At 53.3% G+C, this 13867-nt stretch overlaps 1 protein-coding gene across 1 annotated transcript; it reads left to right on the forward strand.

Annotated features, from left to right (window-relative positions):
- Positions 1–3331: 3331 nt before the first annotated feature.
- RGS9BP (regulator of G protein signaling 9 binding protein) lies at positions 3332–11259 on the forward strand. The gene is made up of 2 exons (XM_061548506.1): positions 3332–4926; positions 11014–11259. Exons 1-2 carry the CDS (start codon positions 4432–4434, stop codon positions 11257–11259), a joined length of 741 nt encoding a protein of 246 aa, XP_061404490.1. The 5' UTR covers positions 3332–4431.
- Positions 11260–13867: the final 2608 nt, after the last annotated feature.

Here is a 13867-nt window from a genome sequence, read left to right on the forward strand (position 1 = left end):
CTGACGACCCCCACCCAACACCTTCCCGGTCTCCAAACGCTCTGCCTGTGTCCACCCAGCACATGGGCTACTCCACATTGAGTCGATCGTGTGGTGGGGTAAAGTGTGGGTACTGCCACCGCTTCCAAGACGTCTCTGGTCGCCGTGGAAGAGAGTCGGCCGCTTTGCCTCTCTGGTGGAGATCCCTCCAGTGGATGGCCCTTCCGCCAGCAGTGGTGAGAGCGAGCAGTTGCAGGACTGCGCCCTTACCCTTTAACTAAGAAACGATGGCAATGCAATCTTGATTTGAAGCTTTCGTGACTGCAGTAATCCATACTCTTTGGTTATGCTGCTAATCCTGCATAATGCATGGGCATAATATGACTTTGAAAACCCCCCGCCCACCTCCCACGCATTTCACAATTAGCACTATTCGCATTCCTGCATTTCCCATAAATATGCTAAATTCCTCTTCAAATGCAAATTCTTTTGTCAAAGCTCTCTTCCTCCTCCCTCACAGCTTAAATAGGCACTCCAAGCCTAAGACGTGTCATTTAGACTCTGTCTTATCGACAGACATGTTCTTCACCTGAGGACGGCTGCTTGCGTTGTGGCCGAAACGTCGTGAGAATTATTTTATTATGTTTTATTTTTATTATTTTATTGCTTCCCTACTACGTGACTTTACCGAAAGATCCAAGAAGATACTTCGGTAAAGTCACGTAGGTAGAAAAATGATAATAGATCACGACGTTTCGATCGCCACACGTGACTTTACCGAAAGAACCAATGAGTATGAGGGCAATGCAGTATATATTGTACAATGGTGTGTGTGTCTTTGTATATATGCGTATAAATATACGTGTGTTGGTTTGTTAGGGGGAGCAGTAGTGTAGCGGTTAGCGCTACGCTGCGCTACAAACCCAGGGACGCGACTTTGATTCCCGCTCTCGGCCAACACCAGTGACGATTATCTGAACCAGTCCTCGGCTTCCCCTAGGTCGACTGAGCCTCAATTGAGTATCTGGTGCGGTGCGTAAACATCGACACTAGGGAGACAAAGGCGGCTGAGCGTGGTGCTGGCCACCCACCCCGTCGTGTGCCGTGCCGGCCTTCATAGGTGCTCGCTCACAGCACTTGCCCCAACAGTCTGTTAAAGGCTACGCGGCGGATCTTTGTCTTTGTTGTGGAAATAAAAGTGTTTGTGTAAACATAATTACGTAGCTAAGGCGACGACAGGACGGACCTGGTCGTCTCGTCACATCTGTATCTGGAGACCCTAATTGGGGTCTTCGTGTCTGGGGGCCGGGGTGATTGTGGTTGGGACTCAGCGAAGCGTCCTTCCTCCTTCACTTCACCACGCGTGGGGTCCCTCCAGATTCATTACCTCCTCTCCCGATGGGAGCCCAGGTGGGGAGAGCTACCTCCGCAGTGGGGGGGGGGGGGGGGGGGTGATTAGAGGGACCGTGCGCGCGACTTCATTAAAACTCCGTGGCAGGCACGTGGCAGCGGTGGCGGCAGAAGTGGTTGTCGCACTGCGAGAGATGAAAACCCGGCGAACTGAGTGAGATGACAAGGCCACGGCCTGCGTCAGTGGCGAGTGATATCGAACCATTTTGAAACTTTACACTTTAAAATGAAACTTGTTTTTACTTTAAACGTGTTTTTATTTTACCATGGTAAGGCACACTGAGCTACGTAGCTCTTCTTCAGAAGCGACCGGGTCACAAATGATCGCTCGACAAAGTGGCGTATCACGTGTGGAAATGTATAGCAGCCAAATACTCTAAACGCGTGATGTCGATTCTAAATGTGGAGGGAAAAACCGAAGGACCCGGAGAAAAATCCACGCGACCACGGGGAGAGAGACACGCAAACTCCAAATATACAGGCACCAGGGGTCGGGATCGAACCCACGACCTCCTGTGTAGCAGTCCAGGTAGTTAACATCTCGCCACCGTGGCAATGACCTGAGTCAGATCACAAGACCACGGCCAACATCATTGGCGAGTGATATCAGAACCGGTTCTGTCCCCCCCCCTCTCTCTCTCCAGAGCTTGAACCACCAATAAGCGATGATGAGGTTAGCAGGTTGGCTACGTAAGGTGCGAAAGAAGTTCGACATGCATGCGATGTTATGGCCATCATCATGGTAACCATCAATATCACCATCTTCATAATCATCCACAGTCCATCACAATCCAATCGTCATCGATCTATACATTTTTATTTATAATCAATTCTAGATTTCTTCACTAACCATCATCATCATCGGCAGCAACGGCAATGGCGAAACATCGAAAATCATCATTGCACAAAATCACGATCATCATTAACATCAGCCTCCCTCCCCACCCCCAACCCCTCCTCCCCTTAGAGTGTCACCACCCCCACTCACCCCCCCCTTTTATTAATAACCTCGCAATCTGTCCGGGCAAAGAATAACCCGTGAATCCCTTCCACAATCACAACCCCGACGACAGACGCATTCTCCCCCTTCCTCCAAACACCACCGCCTCCCCTCCCCGCCCCCTCCCCCCTCTAGCCGCCCCCTCCCCCGCCCCCTTCCCTTCTCCCTCTCCCCACTCGTGGTCGTCACGGCTACTGCCAGGCTAAGTTAGACGCGTCGCCTGCGCAGGGTACCGGTAGCACCGGCAGCGATGAGAGGAGGGGGGGGGGGCGAGGAGGGGGGGGGGGAGCCACGGCTCTGGAGAGAGAGGGGGGGGCAGTTAGAGAGGGGGGAGTGAGAGAAACAGCCGGGGGGGGGCAAGAGAGCAACTAGGGGGTGAGCTTGACAGGGACGTTGAATTGGGAGAGAAGCGATGAGAGTGAGGGGGGCGAGAAGAATGGACGGAGAGAGAAGGGAGATGAAGGTAGGAGGTTGAGAGGGGGATGCGAGAGTGTGAGGGATGGAGACAGCAGTGAGACTGGGACAGACTCAATGAGTGCGAGGAGGGGTTGGAGGGGCGAAATGAGAAGGAGGGGGCATGGGGGTCCTTGGGTGGGGCTGGGTGTGCGACGTCGGATTTTGCGATTGCAGAGGTATTAAAATCCCAGCGCCGCGTGAGCGAATGGGACGAGACGGGGGTGGAGGTTGGGGATGGGGAGGCGGCGGTGGTGGGGGTGGGGGCAGGAGTTGGGGGGCTGTCCGCGGGGGGGTGGGGGGGAGTGAATGAGTTTATGGATGGGGCACACGAGGAGGGAGGCGGTGGGATCAGAGGGCGGAGTGAAACTCGGTTTGAATAATCTCATCGCAATCCCAAATCTAGGGCTTGGGTGTTTATCTGTGGTAGTGGTGGTGACGGTGGTGGTTAGGTGGGTGGGTGGTTGGATAGTCGGGTGGTGGTTCGGTGAGTGGGTGGTTGTTTTGGGTAGGTGGCTGGGTATCGTTGAGTGAGTGGTGAGTAATTGGTAATTGGTTAGTTGGGTGCGTGGTTCAGTGGACATTTGATTGGTCGGGTGGTTTGATGATGTGAAGGGTGAGAGGGGTGGGGGTCTGGGTCTCTAATCTGCGCGACCCGCACCTGGGTACAGGTAGCACCGCGCGTCCAGCCGTCTCTCTCTCTCTCCCTGGTCTCAACCACGTCTCTCTCTCTCTCGTCTCTCTCCTGTCTCTCGTATCCCAGCCCCGTCTCTCGCCCTCTCTCTGTCTCTCATCTCTCCCCGTCTCTCTTACCCCATCTCTCTCTCTCCTGTCTCGCTCTGCTGTGTCTCCCGTCTATCCCCGGTCTCCTTCTCCCGTCTCTCTCTCTGTCGTCCGTCGTCTCCCTCCCTGGGCCGTCACGAGAGCGGCGAAGAGTCGCGCTTGGGCCAGAGAGGAGAGAGACAGAGAAGGAAAGTCGTTGGCTCGGGACGACACCCCAGGGTGACGCTTCCGCGCACATCGAGAGCGGCCAGTTTCAAGTCTCGGTGCGGTTCGAAGTTCGCGTTCCAGTTGGAGTCCGGGTTCCGTTCCGTGATCGGCGCCCTCTAATCGGAGTTACTTCGTCTTGAGTCGCCCATGCCCGGGATTCGGATCAACTCTCCGCGTCTCCCTCGCTGGGATTTCATGGCCCCGCGACCTCGTCCCTGAGCTCACCCTCGCCACCCACTCCATCATCCCCCGTCCTGTCCACCTGACCTTCTCCGTGCTTCTGACTGCCACCGTCACATCTGGACGGATGTTAGACATCATCGGATCGGACCTGGTCGGCAGATCACACCTGGACTAGTCGGCCAACGTCTGGTTGGTACGAGTCGGATCGAATCAGTTCCGGATTCAAATCGACTTGCAGTTCGGTCACACCTGGTCGGCTCGGATCTGTCCCCCTCTCTCATCTCAAACCACCACATCACCACCCCCATCCCCATCATCCCCACCATCCCCATCATTATCCCCATCATCATCATCCCCATCATCATCATCATCCCCATCATCATCATCCCCATCCCATCTTCAATCCGCACGCACCCATGGCGACGGAGGGCGCCGCCGAGTCGGACTCGCAGTGCGCCGCGCTCGTGCAGTCGCTCAACAAGGTGACCGCGTGCCACCACCACCTCGCCGTGAGCCTCGGCGGCTCGGCCGACTGCGCGCGACTTCGCGAGGAGCTGCGCTGCACGCGGGAGCGCGCCCACGGCGTGGCGGACGCGACGCGCGTCGCCCTCACGCTCCTCCTGCGCGACAAGGCGGTGGTGGGCGAGAGGCGAGCGGAGCTCGAGAGGCTCTGGGTCTCCTTCTCCTGCTGCCTGGAGCTGCTCGAGGGCGACATGAGGCGCGCGCTGGAGATCAGCGGCCAGTTCCCCGTGGGTGCCTCGCGCGTCCGCACGGGCATGAGCGGCACCACGGTGGCGATCGCCTCCAGGGCGCTGAGCGCCAAGGACGTGAGGAGCGCCGCGGCTGCTGCTGCTGCTGGAGGTGGTGGTGGGCCCGAGGACACGCAGGCTCTGGAGAAGGACGTGCAGGAGGTAACCGTTGTGTTTGCTGAACTTACTGGGACGGTGCGGTGGCGCGCTGTAGGTTAGCGCTACGCTGCGCTGTGAACTTGGCGACCCGAGTTCGATTTCCCGCTCGCGGCCAAGGCCAGTGACGATGATCTGAATCGGACCGCGGTCGGCTCAGCCTCAAATGGGTACCTGGTGCGGTATGTAGACATCGCCGCTGGGGAGACAAAGGCGACCGGGCGTGGTATTGGCCACCCACCCCCTCGTGTGCCGCGCCGGCCTTCATAGGGGCTCGCTAACAGCACTTGCCCCAACAGTTTGTTGAAGGCTATATGGGGGATCTTTGTGCGCGCTTGTGTGTGCGTGTGGCGTTAAGTTGTCTGTTGATGGCAATTCGCCAGATGTTGCATTCAATGAGACATATCCAACCAGATTTTGCATACAACCAGATATAATATGCAACCACATGTTGCATGCAACTAGATTTACAATGCAACCCCAAACGTTGCATTCCATCCAGATGCAGCATCCACACCGTATCTATCTAACACTGAATCCGAGATGTTGCGTGTATGGCCAGACGTCGTATCCCACCATATGTCGTTCCAATTGCTGCCAGCCAAGGTGGACGGACACACCTTGGTGGTAAGTGCCGAGTTATTTCTTCCAGGGTCAAAGGTCATCACAGCCAGTGATATCTCTTGCTCTCGATTCAGACATTGCTGCAGAGTCGATACAGACTTCGACGGGCCGCGCATGAGGATGAGACTGTGCAGGATGTCCTGGGTTCGATACCAACTCTGACGCCTGCTGCATATTTGGAGTTTTCGTGTTTCTTTCTCTCTCATCATCATCACGGTGGCTAGGAGATGTTAACTACCTCGCCTGGTATGCAGGAGATCCTGAGTTCGATCCCGACTCTGACGCCTGCTGTATATTTAGAGATTGCGTGTCTCTCTCATCATCATCACGGTGGCTAGGAGATGTTAACTACCTGGCCTGGTATGCAGGAGGTCCTGGGTTCGATCCCGACTCTGATGCCTGCTGTATATTTGGAGTTTGCGTCTTTCTCTCCCTGTGGTCGTGTGGTTTTGTCTCTCTGCGTCATCCGGTTTTTTCCCTCCACATTTAGAATCAACATCACGCGTTTTGGAGTATTTGGCGGCTATAAAGGTCCACGCGATGAGCCACTTCGCTGAGCTGTCATTGGCGGCCAGGTCGCGTCTGTTAAAGAGCTACGCAGCTCAGTGGGCCTTAGCTGGTTAAATAAATAAATAAAGTTTCTAGTTTTATCGTTCTTCGTCTTCATCATCACCATGATCTGCTACGAGGTCCTCCCTTTGGCTACTGACAATCTGGCTGCCGCTGCCGATCGACTTGGATGACACGGAGGAGGATCGTCTGATGGTCAGGCGCGGTGGTTGCACTGCTGCGATCCAGCGCATGTGAAGGCAAGGGTTGGTGGATCACGCCGAGATGATTATGAACCTTCGAAACCCGCCGTGCCGCCGCGAGGTGACCAGGAGATGGCAGAGGGTTCCTGAACCCGTCTGTGTAGCGGGCAGTGCAGGCGTGACGTATGTTGAACTTCGTTCGCACCGTACGTAGCCAACTGTGCTAATCGGAGGTGCGGAGCAAGGGCAACACATTTGAAACACTAAAAAACTGTTCTTAGAGAGACGGAGTGCGTCACCATGCCTTGATTGATGATCATCATTCAACGCGAAGCTTGAATGAGATTGATTATGTTGATGACGATGATAACAATGATGATTATTAGAAATTATGATCATTATAATCATTAGAAATGGTAATCAACATGACCGAGTCAAACAGCTTGATCTCAGCTGCGCAGTAAACATGGAATGTTGGGCCAACATTGGTACGACGTTTCCAACCACGTGCCAACGTTGGCTCGATGTTTACTGGGTGTGTATTGATGTAGAAATCATTCACTCATTGCTTTCCTCCGGTTGTACCACTCTCGAAGCTGCTGTGTTTGTGAGCCTCCTACATTAATACTGAACCCGGCAACTCCCAAAGGTATCCCAGTGTGGCTGCATGAGGGTTTGGCATTAATAATTAAGCATACCAACCCTGTAGTAGGAGGGTTTGCCAACTCTTCCAGATTCACCGGGAGTCTCTACTGGCGATCTCCTGCCGACTATTGCAATTAATCTGTGAGACTATTTTTAATAGAAAATAAATAAATTCGATGAATGCACATAATTCGTAAACAAGTTAATTGTAATCAATGACACTCCTGACAGCCACACACAATAAAACGATGCCTTGGTGGTGTGAACGGGATGAACAGTCGTCCAATTAATGGCATTACGTTATGTTGGGTAAAGAAATAAACATCCCTCGGAATAGCCTCAGAGTCGGCAGCCCTATGCCAGGGTGCCTTAGTCTGGCTCAATGAGCTTCTGCCACGAATACAGAACCATGCGAATCCCTCGCTGCAGGTTCCACTGCGGTGTTGAAGAGCTGCGGTGACAAAGAGGGCAGTCTCGCACGGATATCCCGAAATAAACCAAACCGCGAGGAATCTAATCCATTAGTGTGAAGACCAGGGATTAGAGACGGAATTACGCTGATAAGTCGATGGAAATGCAGCCCACAGACTCCTCACTCGCCGCCGTAACTGTGACCTCATAGCGGCAGCTCTCCAACGATCTAACCCCTCCACCCCCTTTGCTGGATCCAAATTTCCGGGCGCTCCAGTTTCCTCCCGCATGTTTGCATAAGTCGTTTTTAGATATAAAGAGGGGACCGCAGAGCTTGGACTATTGTTGGTGCCGGCTCACCGCGTGGTTGGTCATGACAAAAATAGAAATGTGTCGTTAACCCGCCACCAGCCGACACAGCCAACCAGTAAGGTTTGTCACGTAGAGAAAATGTGGCAATTAGTGACTACTTCAGCCTACCGGTGTGTTGGGGAGTAAATCCACAACATTCACAATTTGAGTAGTACGACGTTCCTCTGGTAATGACATCCAGCGTCATCGAGCGAGTGTCGGGTGGTGGCGGGTTAACGACGCATTTATACTTACGCGATCTAAACAACAACAACAAAACCTGTGAATACTAGTGGTCGCAAAAGTCTACGCGTCAACCCGCGTGGTTGATCTTCCCGTTGGTCTGCGGTTCTTCGCGTCTCTTGAGTCGTCTCGCCCTCCTCTCTCTCGCTCGCTCGACGAGGGTGAGGCGGAGGCGCGTTGCCAGCTGAGATTATGATTGTTAATCCAGCCCCGGATCGATTTCAAAATATCACTCAGCTTCTTGACGATCTTCCATTGGAACCACGCCTGCCGACCTCTCGCCTCTCATCTCACTCTACTCTCCTCCACGCACTCTCCTACCTCTCCCCTCTCATCTCACTCTACTCCCCTCCACGCACTCTCCTACCTCTCCCCTCTCATCTCACTCTACTCCCCTCCATGCACTCTCCTACCTCTCCCCTCTCATCTCACTCTACTCCCCTCTACGCACTCTCCTGCCTCTTCCCTCTCATCTCACTCTACTCCCCTCCACGCACTCTCCTACCTCTCCCCTCTCATCTCACTCTACTCCCCTCCACTCATTCTCTGCTCCGACCACCAATGATTTCAGTCGAAGTCCTCCGTTCAATCTTCGGTCCGTGGCGGGAGGGGTGGGGACACTCATTCTTCTCTGCTTCGCCCATTGTCTGGAATGCCCTTCCTACCAGCCACTCGTGCTGTGGACTCATTGCCCCCATTCAAGTTCAGGTTCAGCATCCTCACTTGTTCTCCCGCCTCTGACCCCCCCCCCCCCCTCTATCAAGTCAACGCGCCCACTGTCTCTCTACAGCTTCTAGAAATGCGATCGCATTTAGTCTCTGAACCACGGCTGCCTACCTCGACAGGACAATAAAACAAAAACATGGACGGAACAGGAAAGAGAGGAATACCTAACGGACAATGCCTTGAGGACGACGTCATGAGAGAGGTCGGTGCCAGAAAGATGTGGCCACTACTTGGGCATATTGGCACAACAGTGGAAACAAATGACGAAATGTGCAGTGAACAAGTGGGAGACGCTTTGACTTTTCGAAGCTATTAACGTACATTTGTTATCATGTTACAATGTATTATCCGTTCTTTTTCCATTAAAAACGATAGTCCCATATAAGTATAAAACATTCTTAAGCACCCTGTGTTATAGATAAGCAGACAATTATCTGTTTTCACAGAGCTGTGCGTCCCCAATATGAATGTATACATGTGACACAAAAAAGTGTTTTTGCGCATCTCATCAGCCGCACGGCCTTCTGGGAGTGTATCTCGACAGGGGCGGCGCCATTGGTCATCAAGACGATCAAACCGTGGACCCTTTTCGACATTTAATGTCTCATCGGCAGCAGAGACAGATTTTGCTGGCATCAACGGTGATGAACTGTCATGTGTCTACTTTATAGGGGTCCGTCCATAAATGACGTCACGCACCTAGGGGGGGGGGGGTCAGACATTTGTGACGATGTGTGACGAGGGGGGGAGGTGTTTGAGAAATGTGACGTCACATCAAAATGCGCAACATTAAATAAATATAGACAACACGTTCTACTTAATTAAATAGACTTTTTAATAAATATTTTCTCCTCCAACATCAGAGTGCAGCGGCACATTAAATACGCACTACAATGACAATAGTTTAAAGCGATTTGAAGCATGTTTTTTGTGGGGGCGGGGGGGGCAAAGCTTTGTGACGTCATATTTGAGGGGGGGTCTGACTTTTTGTGACGCCGCGTGACGAGGGGGGGGGGGGGAATCTCTCCAAAATCGCGTGACGTCATTTATGGACGGCCCCTAGGCAAGCAATCCGGGTTGCTTCAAAAATATAGACAGTACAGATATATTATCATTGGCACATTTGCCCATGATGCGACAACTTCACTTAGCTCTGGCGGGTGGTGGAGGGTTCTGGTTAAAAATCGACATTTAACAGGCGACGATTTTACCAGAAATAAACACATTTTAAATTATAATACTGTATTGGCCGTAAAAGCAGCCCACGTATAAAAATAACGACTTCACCTCAACATCGGCAAGTGTGATCATCCAACCAGGTAGCTCATGCGGTTGTTGACTTCAACCCATCATCCTTCCCTATTTCCGGGGTCGATAAAATTGTTACAACTATGTGGGAAAGTCTACAGTGGATATGGATAGACTTGACCCCCCCCCCCCCCCCGCCATCGAACAAAGACGGTCACTGCATCGCGCACTTTCAGATGCGCTCATGCGGCCGTCTGGAACGTTCTTCCTCTCGATATTATGTACTTTTAAATCGAGATTGAAAACTAATTTCTTTAAAACTGCTTTTTGTGTTTAGTTTGCTGTCCATCCCCCGCCCCTCCAATTAGCGCGGTTTAGCTACGCACGGTGCGAAAAAAGTTTAACGTACATACAAAGGCTCAAAGCGTCAAGCGACCTGCAAGAAACAACACTATTATCAAAGTTGTAGTCGATAACAACTTCTGCTCCTGTGCATGTCGAGGTTAAGTCAGCAGAGTTATCTGTGTGGATACCGAGGTTATGAAGCCACTCTCTTTGGAGGCTGGGTGAATCTCGGTGACATTGCCCTCTAATCGGCGGTGCAGGAGGCAGTGTGGGATCAGCTGATCCATGATCTGTGAATTGGCGGTGCAGGAGGCAGTGTGGGATCAGCTGATCGATGGTCTGTGAATTGGCGGTGCAGGAGGCAGTGTGGGATCAGCTGATCCATGGTCTGTGAATCGGCGGTGCAGGAGGCAGTGTGGGATCAGCTGATCCATGGTCTGTGAATCGGCGGTGCAGGAGGCAGTGTGGGATCAGCTGATCCATGGTCTACGAATCGGAGGTGCAGGGGCAGGCGTGGGATCAGCTGCTCGATGGTCTGGCTCTAGTGACCACATGAGTCACGTTGCGGACCGCTCTTCATTTTACGTTGACGGAGGAGGTAACCGCATCCGCCGTGCCCTGTTCTGCAGCGGTTCCGTGCTGACCACAGGTCGCTGGTGTTAGGGGGTCGAACCCCGGGAGTCGTCGAATAGCTGACACAACTGCATTTGCTAACCCCCCCTCGCTGTCTCCCCTGACCCCTCCGCAGCTCGGCACGATGCTCAACGAGATGGAGAACAAGGTGAACGTGCCGCGCTGGTCCGTGGTGGCCGCGCGGGAACCCGGCGCCGAACTTCACTCGACGGCCAGCGGCTCGTCCGTGGCCATGCTCACAGAGGAGGGGGCCCGGGGGGAGCCGTGCTGCGACCCGGGCCGCCGACTCGTGGCCGCGTTCTGCGGAGGGGCGCTGCTGCTCGCCCTCGTGCTCGCCGCAGCCGTGGTCATGTTCGCATGAGACGGGGGGGGGGGCGCAGGGGTGGGGAGGGGGGTCAAGAAATCGATTCCAAACAAACTAAACCAATATCCGGATTTTTGAGTACAGGACGCAAAGGCCCCCCCCCCCCCCCCAGGAAAAAAACGCCGAGCGGCCAGCAACAAGCGGCACTATGTAATGCACCTAGGGATACGTATGGTGCAAAAGAAGTTCAACATACATACGTATATACGTCAGGGTGTGTGAGGTCAGCAGGAGGAGGATGAGTAGAGGAGGTCAGTAGAGCAGCCCGGTTGGATTGGACCGTCCCGGTGCTAGTACGGTCGTGACCTTCTCCGCCTCTGTCCAATCCCCCCCCACCCCAGCACCCCCCCCAGCACCGCCCCCCCCAGCACTTTATAGCCAGGAGCCTGGGCCCCAGTGCAGTTGCACCGCCTGCACACTCGAGAGGAGGTGTCGTGACGTCAGAATGTGCGATAAGGTCGCCACGCTGTGAGCGGATGTCACGAGGCCAAGACGTGTCGTTGAGATTGGGTTTCGGATGGTGGCCGGTTGGTTGTCGATCATCAGCCGTGATCTACACACTGCTGCATGAAGACCTCCTACCCAAAGCCGTCGCCCCATTCCTCGAACGGGCTTGCGATGCGACAAACTGCCTGGCTCCTTCCTGCACAATGAGCTGGTTGCATCGCTCCATCTGCACGGCGAACGTTGCGTTTATTCCTTTGGCGCCGTCCATAAATGACGTCACGCACCTAGGGGGGGGGGCGGGGCAGACATTTGTGACGATTTGTAACGGGGGGGGGGGGGTTGATAAATGTGACGTCACATCAAAATGCGCAACTTTTAATAAATATAGACAACACGTTCTACTTAATTAAATAGACTTTTAATAAATGTTTTCACCTACACCATCAGAGTGCAGCGCCACATTAAATACGAACTACAATGACAATAGTTTAAAGCGATTTGAAGCATGTTTTATTTTCAAAATGAAAATATGGTTTTGGGTGGGGGGGGGCAGAGCTTTGTGACGTCATATTTGAGGGGGGGGGGTCTGACTTTTTGTAACGCCGTGTGACGAGGGGGGGAGGGTGTGGTCAAAAATCGTCCAAAATCGCGTGACGTCATTTATGGACGGCCCCTTTCGTAAAAATAAGCCAAAGGGTAACTCAGTGGGGTTCGCAATGCTCCGTGTCACACAGAAGATACTGACCGAGCCGGCGCCGCTGAGTACCTGGGTTCGAATCGGGGTTTCAGCCACTGCCCGTGATGAAACTGAGTTCCCCCACGCATGGCAAGTTGATGGTCTCAGGACGGCCACCGATGTCTCAATGTGCCCATCGCGTGCAATCAGCGAAGGGGCGTTGAGCCGAACGTTATGCGACCTCTTGCTGCAGCATTCGCACAAACAGCTGCTCTTGCCGCCATACCCCGATGTCTCGAGTGATTTGTTTGATCCACGCATCACGGGGGGGGGGGGGGGGGGACCACGGGGGGGGGGGGCGCCATTCCTTTGAGGGTCGTGGCAGTGCAAACTCCGAACGCCGACCGCCAACTGAAGTGAGCGCGACTTGCTGCTGGAGTTTGCGCACCAAGACGGGGCGACGTGTCCACAAAGTGACACCACAGCCGTCTCCTTACCAGAACTCAGCTCTCTCTCGAGATCGCTCGGAGACCGTCGCAGATGCAACGGTGACAATTTCTGACAAAGTCAAACCATCGGATGCCAAGAAGGCGTCGTCGGCATCGCACGCGGAAGAACTGCGGCTGATCCAAATCACCAAATGTCTGCACAGATTAATGTCGCTGCGTTGAACTCGGGGTGTTCACTTACAAGAGGTCGGACAGGCGTCAATGAGGTCAGTAGAGGTCATGAGGTCAATAGGTCAGGAGGGGCTCACATTCCAGGAGGTTTTAAATGCAAGCCTCACTCCAGCTTAGCGAAACCGGGTTTGGTGGATCACGCTGGGATTGGCGTGTGATACTCCTAAACCTGCAGGGCTACAATATCTGAAATGTGAAGCGTGAAGGACACGAATATGTCTACGATTTTGGAGGCGGGAAGATTGCTGCGTACGTACAGATGTGTGTGTGTGGATGTGTGTGCGCGTGCATACGGTTGTGTGTATAAATGTGAGTATACGCGTGTGTCTGTGTGTGTGCTCTCTAGTTAGCGGTTAGCGCGCTGCGCTACGAACCCGGCGAGCCGAGTTCGATTCCAACTCACGGCCAACACCAGTGACGATTATCTGAATCGGTCCTGGGCTTAGCCTCAAATGAGTACCTGGTGTGGTGTGTAAACATCGCCACTAGGGAAACAAAGGCAGCCGGCCTTCAAAGGTGCTCGCGAACAGCACTTGTTCCTACAGTCTACTAAGGCTAATTGTTTTTTGTACTCTCTTTGTATACTGTACATGCATGTTTTTCTGTATGTATAAGTGTATTTATGTAAGTGTATGTGTATCGATATGCGATGGTATATATGAGTGTGATGCGTGCTGGCACAGTGGTTAGCGCACTGTGCTACAAACCCGGCGATTCCCGCTCACAGCCCAAATTCGTTGATGAATATATGAACCCATCCTGGGCCTCCCCGAGGTCAACTCAGCCTTAAAATGAGTAACTG

This window comes from Lethenteron reissneri, chromosome 9, assembly GCF_015708825.2.
Source record: "Lethenteron reissneri isolate LAM-NWPU_2019-01 chromosome 9, ASM1570882v1, whole genome shotgun sequence".
NCBI classification, from domain to species: domain Eukaryota; kingdom Metazoa; phylum Chordata; class Hyperoartia; order Petromyzontiformes; family Petromyzontidae; genus Lethenteron; species Lethenteron reissneri.

What these genes read in the sequence shown, in the direction of transcription:
- RGS9BP (XM_061548506.1), top strand. Translation starts at nt 4,432, where the DNA reads ATGGCGACGGAGGGCGCCGCCGAGTCGGACTCGCAGTGCGCCGCGCTC. An exon ending in TGGAGAAGGACGTGCAGGAG is followed by an intron (nt 4,927 to 11,013) that starts GTAACCGTTGTG and finishes ACCCCTCCGCAG; the next exon opens with CTCGGCACGATGCTCAACGA.